A 13,270-nucleotide genomic window follows, 5' to 3' on the forward strand; every position below is an offset into this window, starting at 1 on the left:
TACTGAAACCCCCATGGCCAAGGGTCGTACCACTCCGGAACGGGTGACCTCCTCGTGTTCAATGGCTTCCCCGACTCCTGCCTGAGACGACGGTCCAGCTGCCACTCCCGACGGTTCTCCGGTCACCGCCGCCAGCAATTCCGCCGCTACCGACGCCGCGCGGGCCAGCCCCTTCCGCAGAGGTATGTTTTCCCCCTGCCGTCGGCCCCCTCCGTCCTCCGCCTGCCTCATCGTAGCCATGTCCGCCGCCACAAGGGGTGGCGGCGAGCTCTTGCTCCGCCGACGGCCGCCTCCAGCCCCGCGGAACCCATCTCCCCGAGGGGGAAGATCCCGTCTCTGTGCTACACTCGGGCCGGTCCCAGGTGGCGTCCCAGTTGCCGGATTCGGCCCACGCGTTGGCAAGGCCTGGTGGACCTTAGACGGACTCCGAGCCCTTTTGAGCGGACTTGGGCCCGGCCCAGTCTTTCCCAGGTCCACCTGGCCCAGCAAGGGCGGCCGAGTCCCCCCACCGAGTCCCCTCACCGAGTCACCGCTAGGTTCACCCTGCTCACCTGGTTGACTCAGGCCTCCGTCCATCTCCACGGACGAGCCGCCTTGAGCTAGCTTCTCCGGCGACTTCCGTCTGGCCACCTTGGTTGGCTTTTGCCAACCTTCCAAGTCCTGCGGTGAAACGGGCAGCCGCGGCCCCCCATCTCCCTCACTCGGACTTACCGCAGACGGCGCCGGAGCCGAGCCCACACTGGTGCTAGCCCCTGTCTGCATCATCTTCCCTTTCCCCCCTTCGGGGCTCCGATGCCCTCGTTCCAGCTCATAGAGAGCCAAGGGCCGTATAACAGAGGGTCTCCCGCTTCCCTTGACGTCTTCCCGGTCTCTGGACATCGAGCCTTACTCCCCGTTCCAGCCTCCATTCCACCCGTCGCCGGGGAAGGGAACTCACAAGCCGCCTCCTCATGACCGATTCGGCCGCACCTGTAACAGTAGGCAGGTAAGTTCTCGTACACAAACTCCTGCCATATCTTCCTCTCTAATCCCTCCTTAGCTCCCTTCATGAATATTCCCGGCTTTAGAGGAGTTCTTATGTCAAGCTCCACTTTAATCCGAGCAAACCCCCTCTTCCTCCCTTGATCGGTGGCTGCGTCCAAGGCCAAAGGTCTTCCCGCCGTTGCTGCAATCTGGATCAATGTCTCCTTAGCCCAGAAATCCAACGGCAGCCGTGGGAGGTGGAGCCACACTACCACCCGTCCAGAACCACCGGAGCCGGGGATGAAGTTCGGCTTCCACCGCTCCATCGTGAGAAGCTGTCCGGCGACTAGACATGGCCCCCTCACCAGCATGGCCTCCCGATCCTCCTCACAGGCGAAGCGGACCGCCAGGACGTCGTCGGCCATTGTGACGACCTCGACGTTATAGTCCAAGTTCCCCATCCTTCTCAGCTCACGCCCGACCCACTCCGCCGGCACCTTCCGCCCCACACTCTGCATAAAAATAGAGGTACTCCTCCATTCCATCCTTGTCTTCTCTAGCCTCTCCTCCGGGATCTCCAGAACTTCCGTGAAACAGGTCTTCAGAGCTCCCAGCTCCCCCTCCGAGATCTGGTGGCGTGTCCATCGACCTTGGTTCGCCGGGCCCCTAGCCACCGCCGCCCATGATCCGCCCTTCGAGTCGACCCCCAGAGGCTGGCGCCCCAACCCCCCGGGCCTCCCCGTCTCCCTCTCCTTAGCCCTATTGTCGCCCATCAGAGCCACCCAACCCCTGTTTGAGGAAAACCCCCCAAGACCGCACGACTATTGACGCGGCTCTCTCTCACTCCTCTCTCCGTCTAGGGCATTTCTGCATGTAGAAGTTCTTGGAGAGATGTATTAATGAGCTGGGGTCAAATCTGCTGTATTTGATTTGTCTTTATTTGCTGTATGTACCCCACTATCTAAGTCAAGACTTGTCTTACTCTTAAAATAATTTTTTTTAATGATCAAGTAATTCTAATTTAGAGTGTCTCTCATTCAGGTGTCATCTAAGCTTGAAATGAGCATATGGAGAGCTCACACATTTATGCGGGGTCATGCAAGCATCTGCAAATTTGCTAGTAATTGGTGGCTCGTGTGTTCATTGAAGAAAATCAAACGTCGACTTGGATATGGGATTAAGGCAGCGTTTTGGGTGCTGGATAGCTAACCCAGGGATGGATACTTTTAAATCCATGCAATCACTTTTAATCACTTATTTTTGGATTAGTAAAGCATGAGAGTTAGTGGGATAAGTTGGGGGAAGAAAACAAAAGGAAAACAGTAAGACCGGGTTGAGAGACTTTTGTGGGTTAACTTGTTAATTTTATCCTTGGGAGGGGGTTAAGGCCTAAGGGATAGGGCTGCGAATGGGCTGGGTCGGGCGTAGCCCCTAAACAAGCGCTGATTGTAGAGCTCAGGCCCAAGCATAACGCGGCCCTAATCAACCCCAGGTTCCGAGGCTCCGTCCCGACCCAACTTGGGTTCATATTTCAATCTGGGCCGGCCCAAGTTTGGCCCCTCTGTATATGTCAGCTGAAAAGTAGCCTGGGCCTGCTCGGACTAAATCAGTCTCTCTTCAATGTAGGTCGAACTGGGCATTCGGCTTTAAGTTCTGAACTTGAACTGATTTTTCTTGGGCGACCCCAGCCTGGCCATTTTTTGGCGAGCGTAAAATTTTGATTAATATCCCATTTTTGGGCGATGTTTGGCTGGTTCAATCGGTAACGGTTCGCCGGGTCCTAACTTAGCAAGCAACAAACAAGCTTAAATAGTTTCCTCTGCTTAGAAGGCCGCATCAGCGCAAGAGGACTACGGCCGTTACCTACCTGACAAAAGCTGAAAGCGATGACGCTAAATCAAGAGAAGAAAGTTCAAGTTGGACTGTGAAGAACAGTGCCTTCTGATACTAAACTATTATGAGTAACATGACAAAATAATAACTATATTGCTTACAAAAATTACATGTAAATGAATACTCTAGACCTTATCTCATGTTACTGAAATGATGGACTACATGTTGATAGTTCAGTCTGTAGATTTTGAATGTGTGCATGGCGAATGGCAGGCGGTCGCCGAAAATGCCTCCCTTCCCAACTCAGGCTTTCACCAGCTCACTTGCACGGTATATTTATGAAACTATGGTGCTGGCTCATGGACGCTCCCACTGCTCATTAATCTAAGGAGGCATCTTATGTGACATGAGATGCAGATCGAGAAGAACCCATGCCGAAGTCTTCATAACTTCTTGTCTTTTATCTAGTATACTTAAAAAAAAAATATGTATAAGAATCATCCAAGCCACTCCTGTAGCCATCAGCCCCGAATGAAGATAGAGAGCTCTGGAGCCCCCACATAACCAAGCCCTGCTGCACTTGGGATCCACCAACTAGAGTAGCCGCTAAAAGAGGTAATCCCTCTCAATCCATCATGCAGAGAGCTAGGAAACTAGGACTACAAGCGGAGGCCGAGATTGCCGGACTCACGGACATTAGCACACTCTTCGGCGTCCGGCTGCTAACCCTGGACTTCAACTGGCAGGCAGTGGGCGCAGCATCTCCAGTGCCAGGGGTCCGTCACTTTCCGCTGCTTCCCATTGATGGCGAGCTTGAAAACTATCTGATGCCCGTCCAATATGGTCTTGACGACGGGATTCACGAGTGCGGCCCTGGCCATCTCTGCCGTCTTGTACCCTCTCCTTCTAGACTTTCCTGTATCCCGCCGTAGGAGAAGTGGGCGAGTCAGCATCCATGTCGGCGGGTACGCTGCCGACATAGATCTTGCAGAAGGCATGCAACACCGACGGCAGGCTGGACGGCGGCGGGTGTCCGGCTGGGCAATTGTCATCCGGCCGTGGAGGAAGGACGTAGGGGACGAAATCGTACCCCTTTCTCCGCCGGTGGCCTCCTCTTGGATCACGACGGCCTCCTTGACGTCGCCGTCCGAGGCGTGGACAGAGCGGAGGTGGTCTCCCATTCGAGCTGCGGACGAAGAGCTTCCCCTTGGTCCGGCATGGCGTCACCTACGATGTCCTGGGTGAACGGCTTTAGGATCTTGCGGGCGTCCTCCGTGGTCAGCCCAGGCGGCAGCGCTGCCTTCCCGATCTCTATGTAGTCGGACTTCGCTTCATGGAGGCTGAAGCGCAGCCGCGCCGATCCCGTTGTCGTCAGACTTCCGCTTATTGGAGGGCGGTTCCCAGAGTCGGAGAAAGGAACGGAGAAACCCGTACTTTCCGTTGTTTTTTTTATGTTGCGTGCTAATAAATCGGGAAGCCAACTGGAGACGGCTTCCAGAAACGAAAGAATGATGTACCTCCTCCGGTTCAAAAAAAAAAAAAAAAAAAAAATCATCCATTTACGTCGATTTCTTCTATATATTTTTCATATAACGTCTCTTCTCTATATCGAGTAATCTTTTTTTTTTTGGTTGAATTATATCGGGTAATTTTTTTTTTGGCTGCGAGTAATCTTTATTGGCACTGTTTTACCTCCGTCTTCATGTATCGATCATCGATGGCATATGCGCCAACTATTCTGTTTTAACCATGGCTTGGTGCCAGCTTTTGAGCTCGCTTTTGCACTCGTTTTTCTAAACGTGGTGTCCGGGGGCAAAAAGCCATATCGCAGTGGGATTGATATCCCTTAAAAAAAGGAATGTGACTCGTACGGACTCTTTCTCGTCAAAGGGAGTACATTATCAATAGTTCGGGTGTGACCATATCAATCTTTAATATTTTTATAGCCCTTAAAACTCTAAACCCTAATAAGATTCCGTTTCACCGAAACTTATCAACTATTTAAAACAGGTGTTCCAAGTTAAGTAAACGGGAATCTTTATAGAATTTGAAAATAAATAAAAGATTGCCTCTTCGACGCATCTATGTGCGTGGGTCCCGCCACCACTCCAATTCCGAAGCTGTCTCTCCTTAATTAGGTTTTCTTGCTTTCCCAACTTCATTTTACTCGAGCGTCTCTCTCCTCCGCCTCCGTTTCATGGCCCCTCTCGTTCTAGTTCGAGAAATTCTCGAGTTCGTGTTCGCTTTGCTCTTCGCTTAAAGTCGACTAATCTTTTCGGTATTTTTCCTGGGCTTTGTTTTTGATCGCAACCTCTTGACCTTGGCGCGCTTTTTTAGCGGTATATGATGCATGCCCTTTGGATTTTTCTGCTCTTTTTCGTTGTTGTTGTCGTCGTTGTTTTCCGAGTTATTCTACTTCTTGGTGTTGGTAATAAATTCCCTACTTTACTTTTATTTTACAGTCTAATTGACGATAAAAGGGAGATTTTTTTTATTTGTTCTAATGTAATTCTCCTGATGCTGAATTAATAGTTGTTAAGATTATGTATGTGACGTTGTATGAAACGACATCTCGTATGCACTACTGTTCACAAATTACATTGTGGGAGATGTTCCAGAAGGGGATTTCTAATCTATTTTGCATATGTGGTAGTGTTTCTGCTTACCGTAGCAATAGGGTTTTGAACAATCGGTTGGCCTATTATTTCGTTCTCGCTATTTGCTATTTCTTGACAAGAATTCGAAATCATGGTAGAAATAAATTTTTGTGTCCTTTCTGTTGAGATCATTTGTGTTTTAAGTTGATGTGGTTTTAGGTATCCAGCAATAGGCTGGATACCTTTCAGTTACAGATCCTTGTTCATCTCTTTGACTGGAGTCCATCATGCGAATATATGTTGGAGTTCATAGTTTCCTTCTTTCTTTTGTTTCTCTGTTTCATGAACTTCTTTGAAGGAGGAGTTTGTAGCGTATTTCAGGTTCTATTTGTTAGCTGTTTAGTAGTAACATGCTCCCGTGTTTTTTGGAGTTCTGTGGTTTAATTTTTTCTTGGTGTGACAAATTCTATGCTAAAAGGATGTAGCTGTGCGGGAGGTGATTTTTATGACGGCCTCCTGTAGAAACGCCGTTTGGACCAACCCTGATTTTCAACTTAAAAATCTCTTAAAGCAAATATTTTGGCAATGCCTAGTGTAGGATATGAACATTCGAATATTTTTATTATCCCAATTTAAACACCATAAGTATAAACAACTACTCATAGTTGATATCTTCGCATCAATGTTTTTAAGGGGAAGAAAACAGGGTAGCTATGTTTGAATGGAGAAATATCTCTGTGATTGTGTGTGCATGTGCATATATGTTTGTGTGCGTGGGATGAGGGCAATGATGCAGGGGGAAGTGGCTGTCATATGATCTGCCCCTGTGTGACTGCACAGTTTCCCTTCTATTTGATCTCTCTTCTATTCATTGTCACCTTTGATGTTATAAGCCACACAGAAAGTTTAAAATTTATTAATGAGTCATACTTCCAAGCGTAGTCCATCATGGATACAGAGGCATAGGGAGATGTTCTAAAGCTTTGTGATTTTGGGAAAGAAAGGAAAGCTGTTATATTACAAATTATGAGTAGTTCTTCAATCAACATAGGAGGGCATGCTATGTAATGGACGCCATTCAGTTCTATTTGGGGATATCAAGTAAATTTATAGTATTGAGGCCAACAATATTGTAGTTTGCAAAGTGATCTTGATGCTAAATAGATTTGTACCATCAACTGTAAGGATAACTGTCACAAACTTTAATAGGAAATCAGCAGAAGATAAGTCCTTGCTGATAAGCTGCAGTCAAATCTTCATTAGTCCTCTTCCTATGGCTGATTTTCAATCTCAGTATAATATTATATCACATGTTGTAAATGCTACGTGAGATGCATTGGGAATTATAGCAGCAGAACCTACAATCTCCTTTAGGTTAATCGAAAATGTGTGATCAATGGGCCTTAAAGCAGGTGACTTAAATTGCAAACTTTTATTGGGACCAATGCCATCATCCTTGAAGGAAGCCTAGCCTAATTGTTTTTGTGTAGCGGTTATTGAGTAATTTCATGCTAATCCATTTATACAATTGTTTCTTCTGCTTTCTTATCATAGAATTGGACTGATATTTTCATCCTTAGGAGTAAACAAATGAATGCCTTATCTCACCTTGAATGTTTAATTGTGTGTGCATGTGCGTTTGTGTTCTTTTAATGTGCAGTTGGTTTATACATATTGTGTTGGTAAACATAATGTCAACGCCCAATGAGTATGAAAATTAAAATTTGAAAAAGTTTGATCAATAAAACTTCCATGATAAGGGAGGGTGATGAATTTTTGTTGATTCTTTTTCTCTTCCAGGAAGCTTATCTTTGATCAGTATGGATTTTACATGTGAAAATCGAGGGTGGGCTTTCTCTCAAAAAGAAAATCCATCTTGGGCTGACAACATATATCAGAAGGTAGAAAAAATGTGCACCAATAAAATGGTTCAGGTTGGCATCTTTTATCTTGAGCAGAATAAGTAGTTTATTAAGTGATTTGCCTAGTAATATAAGATCCTTATCTTTTTCCCCTCATCAATCCGTTATTTTCTTTTTTATTCTTTCTTATAAAAAATAATATATTATTTTGTTGGACAGGTTCCTCGCAAATATGTTAATGTAGTGGGTGAACATGTTAAAAAGTTCCTTGACGAGGTTGATGAATGGCTCGACCCTTCTAGTAATTGTGCTAAGGAGATAGATTTTGATAAATCTATTGATAATGATTATAAGAAATCAAGTGAAAGAGTTGATGAAAACCACTTAAATGAATTAGCAACTTCTGCCATAGAGGAGCCTATCATTTCTTCAATGGAAGATATGAAACTTGTCACACTCCCTGATATAACCCAAGATACTCCAAGCAATGAACATGAAAAGGAACAAATTCCAGCTGAAACTACAGATTCTAGTTGCACAGGTGTAGATGGAAATTATAGAAAAACTGCAGATGCATTCACATCTTCTGACGTCACAAGTGCTCTGTCAGCTGATGAAGTCCTTCCATCAGAGTCCCATAACAATATGGTGCTTGAAGAAAGGTTCATTGTGTCGGGCAATAATACATCAACTGAAATATGTGGTATGCATTTTCTGATCAACCACGTACAGTATTTGCTTATTTGGTTGTTTGCATTGCAGGTGTTATGTACCATTTATAAATTTTCCTAAATAGATGTCATTGCAGGCACCTCTACATCTAAGGACACAGCATCTCTTGTGCAGTCTCTTGGAAACGAACTTGAGCAAAAAATTGGAACTAATAGATCAGAGGCTGATGTGCAATTACCCGAATCAGGTATGCGCTTAACTTCCCAATTGTTTTCTTCCTTGTACTGGCTGTTCCATTTTATCACATGTGTACTATAAAGTATGACTTTGATTCTAATATCTTCTGGTGGCTCATGCACTTTTCTGCATATTAACTATAAAAAGATTTGCCAGATCCTTGGTCATTAGTCTGCCTAAATTGGCTTGATAAGTGGAATGTAGGCCTCATCCATGTGTTTTCATTGACTGGCAGTTTTCCATTAGGAATATTAGTAATGCTTCTTATGAGTCAACCTAGGTGTGACCACATCTACTATCTACTATATCCTTATGCCAAAATTTTAGTTTCCTAAGTATTGGTTTTCCAGTAATGTTTTTTGGACATACTTTGAGGTTATAATATAATCCACCAAGCTTTTTTAGGGATTGAATTGAATCTCTCTGCCACTGTAAATTGCCATTGTAAAGTGTCAGAATTTAAAAATCATCAGTATTATGTCTCTATTCTTGTAGTGGTTTCCCCGAACTCCCTTTTGGGCCTCTTTGGACATGCGAGTACCTAATTCCTGAATATAATATGCTGGCAGGAAAGGGGTGTTGGGAAATAACTTAAAATGGGCAAGAATTTTGAGGGGAGTGGAGGTGCTCAGAATCAGTAATCTTGACTTGATTTCGTAGAAATAATAGAAACCGATTGAAAGAAGATTCCATCTCTCTAAAATTGGAATAATGGAATGCCAGACTCCTCTGATCTCTAGATTTTCTCAATCATGGTTTTAGCTTCTTGAGAGTTTTTATGAGAGAGTACATAATCCACGGATTACTGGCTCGGGTTCCAAACAGGCCCTTAGTGTCAAAAAGTTGTGCTTAAGATTTGATGTGATACATCACTTGTAAAATTACAAAGTCAGATTTAGATTCCTTTTGTCATTTTCTTCTGATATATCTTCATTTTTCTAGTTCAACAACGGTTTCCTTCTGCTGAGCAATTTTTGCTTTTTTCCTCTACCATTCCTTACCCTTTCTGCACCATTGTAGTATTAGAACTGAAAGCTTTTAAGATTAGAGGACGTTCTTTCATAACTCAGAACCTATATCGAGGTTTTGTTTTGATGGATAAAAGGGAAATGAAAAGCTGCTATCAAAACTGCAAGATGGTAAATGCAGGGTTGGCTTGAAGACTGAAAATACTGGTCTTTTGGCTAAGAAATCAGGCTGTTGGGCTGGGCTGGGAATTGGCACGAGAGCTTCAGGTTGAACAAGTTTGGGCCAGGATCGGACTTAGGATTTTTAAATTGGAAAAAAGGCTTCACTCCCTGAAATTCTCAGGGCCATTTGTGCTTCACTGAGCACCTCCTGTTTAAACATACCATACCTTCTTGTTGCAAGGGACATATAACAAGTTATGTTTTGGATTTTGTTATGTCATGTTTCATTTTCAAATGTTCACCCATATGTGTTCTGACATTTACTGCTACATGCAAAATTAACTACAATGAACTTCAGTTGACCACTTCCCCTCAAAAATGAAAAAAGGGAAATCAGTTTATCATTGCTGATCTTGCATCTGGGCAGACCCACTTTGTTGAATTGTTGATTCTTATAGATTTTAATTCCCCAAATACTTGATTAGTGGTTTTGTAAGTTCAGCCGTTTCAGAAATTTCAGACTTCTCTGGTAGGGAAGACTTGTTCAGCAGTACTGATCTAGCTGAACTGAGTGCAGAACTCGAAGAATTTGAGGATGTAGATCTTCAGGATAGCTGGGATGATGATGATGAAGACTATGAACTTGCTTCAGTCTCGTATCAAGAATTCAAGAATAGGTCATACAAGGTAACTTGCAATTCATAGATATTATACTTTCATATTAAACAAAACTAGCACCAACACTTGTGTGTGTTTATCTAAAATGTCTACACTTGCTTATACATGACTGAGCGATATTGGCCATGATGTGCTCTGCAAATCATGTGATTATACACTTAAGGTTGATTTTCTATGTTCATTGTCATGAGAAGGTGCAGCTGCCTCACATATTAGTCTTGTTGTGCATGACAAATCATGCCATCCATTTTGTATGATGCAGTCATCCAGATTTACCAGGATTTTCCATTAGTTGTTTGCTATTTGATTATCATTCATTATATACCATGATGGTGCACTTCTATACTACTATTTAAATGATAGTTTCAAAATTATAATATGCTTTTTGATTCTGTCAATTTTCATTCAAAAAGTACACTTCCACTTATCCTAAAAATGCTTTAATTACTCCAATTGCTCGCTCTCCCATCTCAGTGATCACATTGTGTTCTCTCTCTCTCTCTGCCCCTCCCTCCCTCCCTTTTTTGATTCAGATGGGTCCCCTTCCTCCTCCCCCTATCTAACTCCATTAGTTACTTCTTTCTCACTTCCCCTTCCCTGAATGGACCACACTAAGTCAAGAACATATACATGCAAAACTTCCAAACATATTGGACTATCCATCCTTGCTCTCTCTCACCTTTAATTCACTTAAAATATGTACACTCCCCCACAACCTGCTTCCCTCTTTTCGCTCCCACCAGCATATCCTCCCTCAATTTCTCCTCTTTCCCCAGCCTGTGTGCAAACAATTATAAGGAAAAACAAATGCAGTGACCATATGAACAACCAAACAAGTAAGGAAAACAATTAGAAAAATAAATAAAATTCATTAGACATGATTTAATAAAATATTTGAAAGATAATTATTTGATAGAAAAAAAATAAGAAAAATTGGAGATACCGGCTAGAAACAAATAATCATAATAAAAAGATTATGAGAGTAAACAAATTAGGAAAAAATAAATAAACAGCTGCAAACAAATAAAGAAATATTTTTATTCTTATTATTGTTTTGATTTATAACTGTAAAATTTTATAATGTTTTTTCTTGAAATGTGCATTGCACATGCTGATTGCTAGTATCCCATAGATACATGACATGCTTTTTGTTATTATTATAATTTACGTCATATCAACTTCCTTACTATATGGCATTAGTTTCTACTTGTCTCGCCTTGTTCAAATATCATTATTAATCACTTGAAGATAGTTTTGCAGTTCTAAATATACGTAGCAGTCCGATCATTTTATTAGGTGCATCAAATTTATAGCCATGTACATGCTCATGTGCATATAGTACGAATGTATTCTCATGTCAGGTTAGGTTAGGCAGCTACCTAATTCATTTTGGTCTATGTATTAAAGGAACCCAATTGGAACATCAGATATTAGTGGGGTCTACATTTAGACCAAATCAGATGCATTGTTTCATGTTGGTTTGGGTTGGGTAGGGTCCTGTTGGGTGTTTGGATCTAGTCCTGTTGGGTTTGGATCTGGGTTGGATCTTGGGGAGACCATATTCTTTTGCAGCCCTAGGTGGATCTTAGTGCAAGTTCTTGTTTCACAGACATTTGTCTGGTCAGATATAAGTGCTGAACAGCCATTAGATCTTTATTGGAATCATGTACTTCAGTGTATTTCTCCCCGACTGCACCTAGTGAACATTGGAAACCCTGTTGTTAGTATCCTACCAAGATTGCATAGCTAAATCTTAGACCCTGATTTTCTTGATCGGAACATGGGTCCACCTATCCACTTTAATCTCCTTTCTGGCAGATGGAATCTATTGTTTACCATCCCCTACTGGATCTTATGTAGAAATTGTGCTGATCATCTCTCTCGCGCTCTCTCTACCCTTGACTTGTTGATGCAAATAAAACATGATCTGCAAGCATTAATATGCTGACATCGTAATAGTCGATCGATTTCTTATTATCGAAGTAGTTAGACCAACACTCAGCCAACTCTTGCTTGATTTCATTTCTTATAGGAGGGTAATCACTTCCTCCTGTTGAGTTTTAGTTCCTGTAGTTTTCTATTTGCCATTCTTTATGATGCATCTGCATCTGGAGTTTTGGAATAACCACATTGTGCAAGTATTTTATGAACTTTGCTCTTTGTGAGCCAAAATTGCCGGCTGACAATTGTTTTCTTCATTAGAAAAAACTCAAGGCTGCTATAACTTCAAAACTGCGGCTGTCGAAGAATTATGGGCAGGTAGCATATTGGCACCAGGATACCAGCAAGCCAATGCAGGACAGACAAGGAATTACTGCTTCGTCGTTTTCGAAGTCATCCTCTATTCACGATACCATGGAGTCTGATTGGGAATTCCTGTAAGGTTGTGCGAAGCTGCTAAATAGTCATTCCAGCTAAGCTAGCTCTTTCTCTGCCAAGCCATGAAGAAGGAACACTATGATGCTGGCCCAAATAGGCTATGCAGTCTGATAAATTAATAATAGGTCATGCTTCATTCATTATACGAGCCAATTTGCTAAATTACTCACTACACATTTGTGCTTCCCTTTCTGTGGGCGAAGAAAAAGAATAGTGCTTTCATTAGGAACTTTATTGCAACTAGAGGTTTTGTTCATATATATATATATATATATTAGCGTGGCATTTTGTGTAACCATCATTTTTGTAGTTTTTGGTTATGCAATCAGAGTTCTCAGTATTACAAATTTAAAGCTAATTCTGGTTCATGCTTAAAAGAAAATCTGGTCCTTGCCCAGGAGGTTTAATTTCCTCAGCTGCTGCCGCATGCTCCAGTTCTCTGAGGAGTGTATTTGATGAATGCTCATGTACATAACTGGTTCTATTGTCCCTCATATGGTTCCCTTCTCTAGAGTGCCATGACAAAGAAAAAATAGCTTTTTTCCCTCCATTTGAATGATGGGAAGAGCTTGGTAGCCGGGCACGGTTTAGTTCTGCAATATTCTGGCTGCAACCTGGATTAAGCGGGCAGTGATCTTTCCGTGATAACTTCCCAATGTATTGCAAGGCATGTGAGAGAGATGAATCTTATAGGGATCTCAGCCAAAGAGATTAACTTGAAAGCTCTACAGGTATCCAAGATGTTTGCCTTGTGGTCTGGTGCAAATGTAGTTATGCTGTAGTGCAGTATTTCTTAGCCTATATGGATCATGAGTTGGGTCATTCTGATGCTAAAAGGCTAGCTGAAAGATACTATTTGAATTTTTTGGTTCTATACAAATATCGAAGATATGTTTGTTGCATAACTGATATGAGATTA

At 42.8% G+C, this 13,270-nt stretch overlaps 2 protein-coding genes across 13 annotated transcripts; one reads left to right on the forward strand and one right to left on the reverse strand.

Moving 5' to 3' along the window:
• Positions 1-761: 761 nt before the first annotated feature.
• Positions 762-1,736, reverse strand: LOC149753551 (uncharacterized). The gene has a single exon (XM_089923563.1). The coding sequence runs from the start codon at positions 1,734-1,736 to the stop codon at positions 762-764; it is 975 nt and encodes a 324-aa protein (XP_089779689.1).
• Positions 1,737-4,942: 3,206 nt separating this feature from the next.
• Positions 4,943-12,709, forward strand: LOC103702995 (uncharacterized). Of its 12 annotated transcripts, none has more exons than XM_088722481.2 (6): positions 4,943-5,135; positions 7,194-7,327; positions 7,475-7,958; positions 8,064-8,174; positions 9,872-9,981; positions 12,175-12,709. In XM_088722481.2, exons 2-6 carry the CDS (start codon positions 7,214-7,216, stop codon positions 12,352-12,354), a joined length of 999 nt encoding a protein of 332 aa, XP_088578607.1. In that variant the 5' UTR covers positions 4,943-5,135; positions 7,194-7,213; the 3' UTR covers positions 12,355-12,709. The 12 variants fall into 12 exon arrangements, with proteins under 12 accessions (XP_088578607.1, XP_088578606.1, XP_088578608.1 ...); XM_088722480.2 differs by having other exon boundaries at positions 4,957-5,028; positions 8,052-8,174; positions 9,797-9,981; XM_088722482.2 differs by having other exon boundaries at positions 4,957-5,028.
• The last annotated feature ends 561 nt before the right edge of the window (positions 12,710-13,270 follow it).

The sequence above is a fragment of the Phoenix dactylifera genome, chromosome 5 (assembly GCF_051530095.1).
Source record: "Phoenix dactylifera cultivar Ajwa chromosome 5, Ajwa_hap1_PhDact_Kaust_v1.1, whole genome shotgun sequence".
In the NCBI taxonomy this organism is placed as follows: Eukaryota; Viridiplantae; Streptophyta; class Magnoliopsida; order Arecales; family Arecaceae; genus Phoenix; species Phoenix dactylifera.

Coding starts and splice junctions, on each gene's coding strand:
- LOC103702995 (XM_039120768.3), top strand. CDS start 5,340: ATGTATGTGACGTTGTATGAAACGACATCTCGTATGCACTACTGTTCA. Junction 5,446..7,193: donor TAATCTATTTTGCATATGTG/GTAGTGTTTCTG, acceptor TTTCTCTTCCAG/GAAGCTTATCTTTGATCAGT. Junction 7,959..8,051: donor TACATCAACTGAAATATGTG/GTATGCATTTTC, acceptor TTTCCTAAATAG/ATGTCATTGCAGGCACCTCT.
- LOC149753551 (XM_089923563.1), bottom strand. CDS start 1,736: ATGGGCGACAATAGGGCTAAGGAGAGGGAGACGGGGAGGCCCGGGGGG.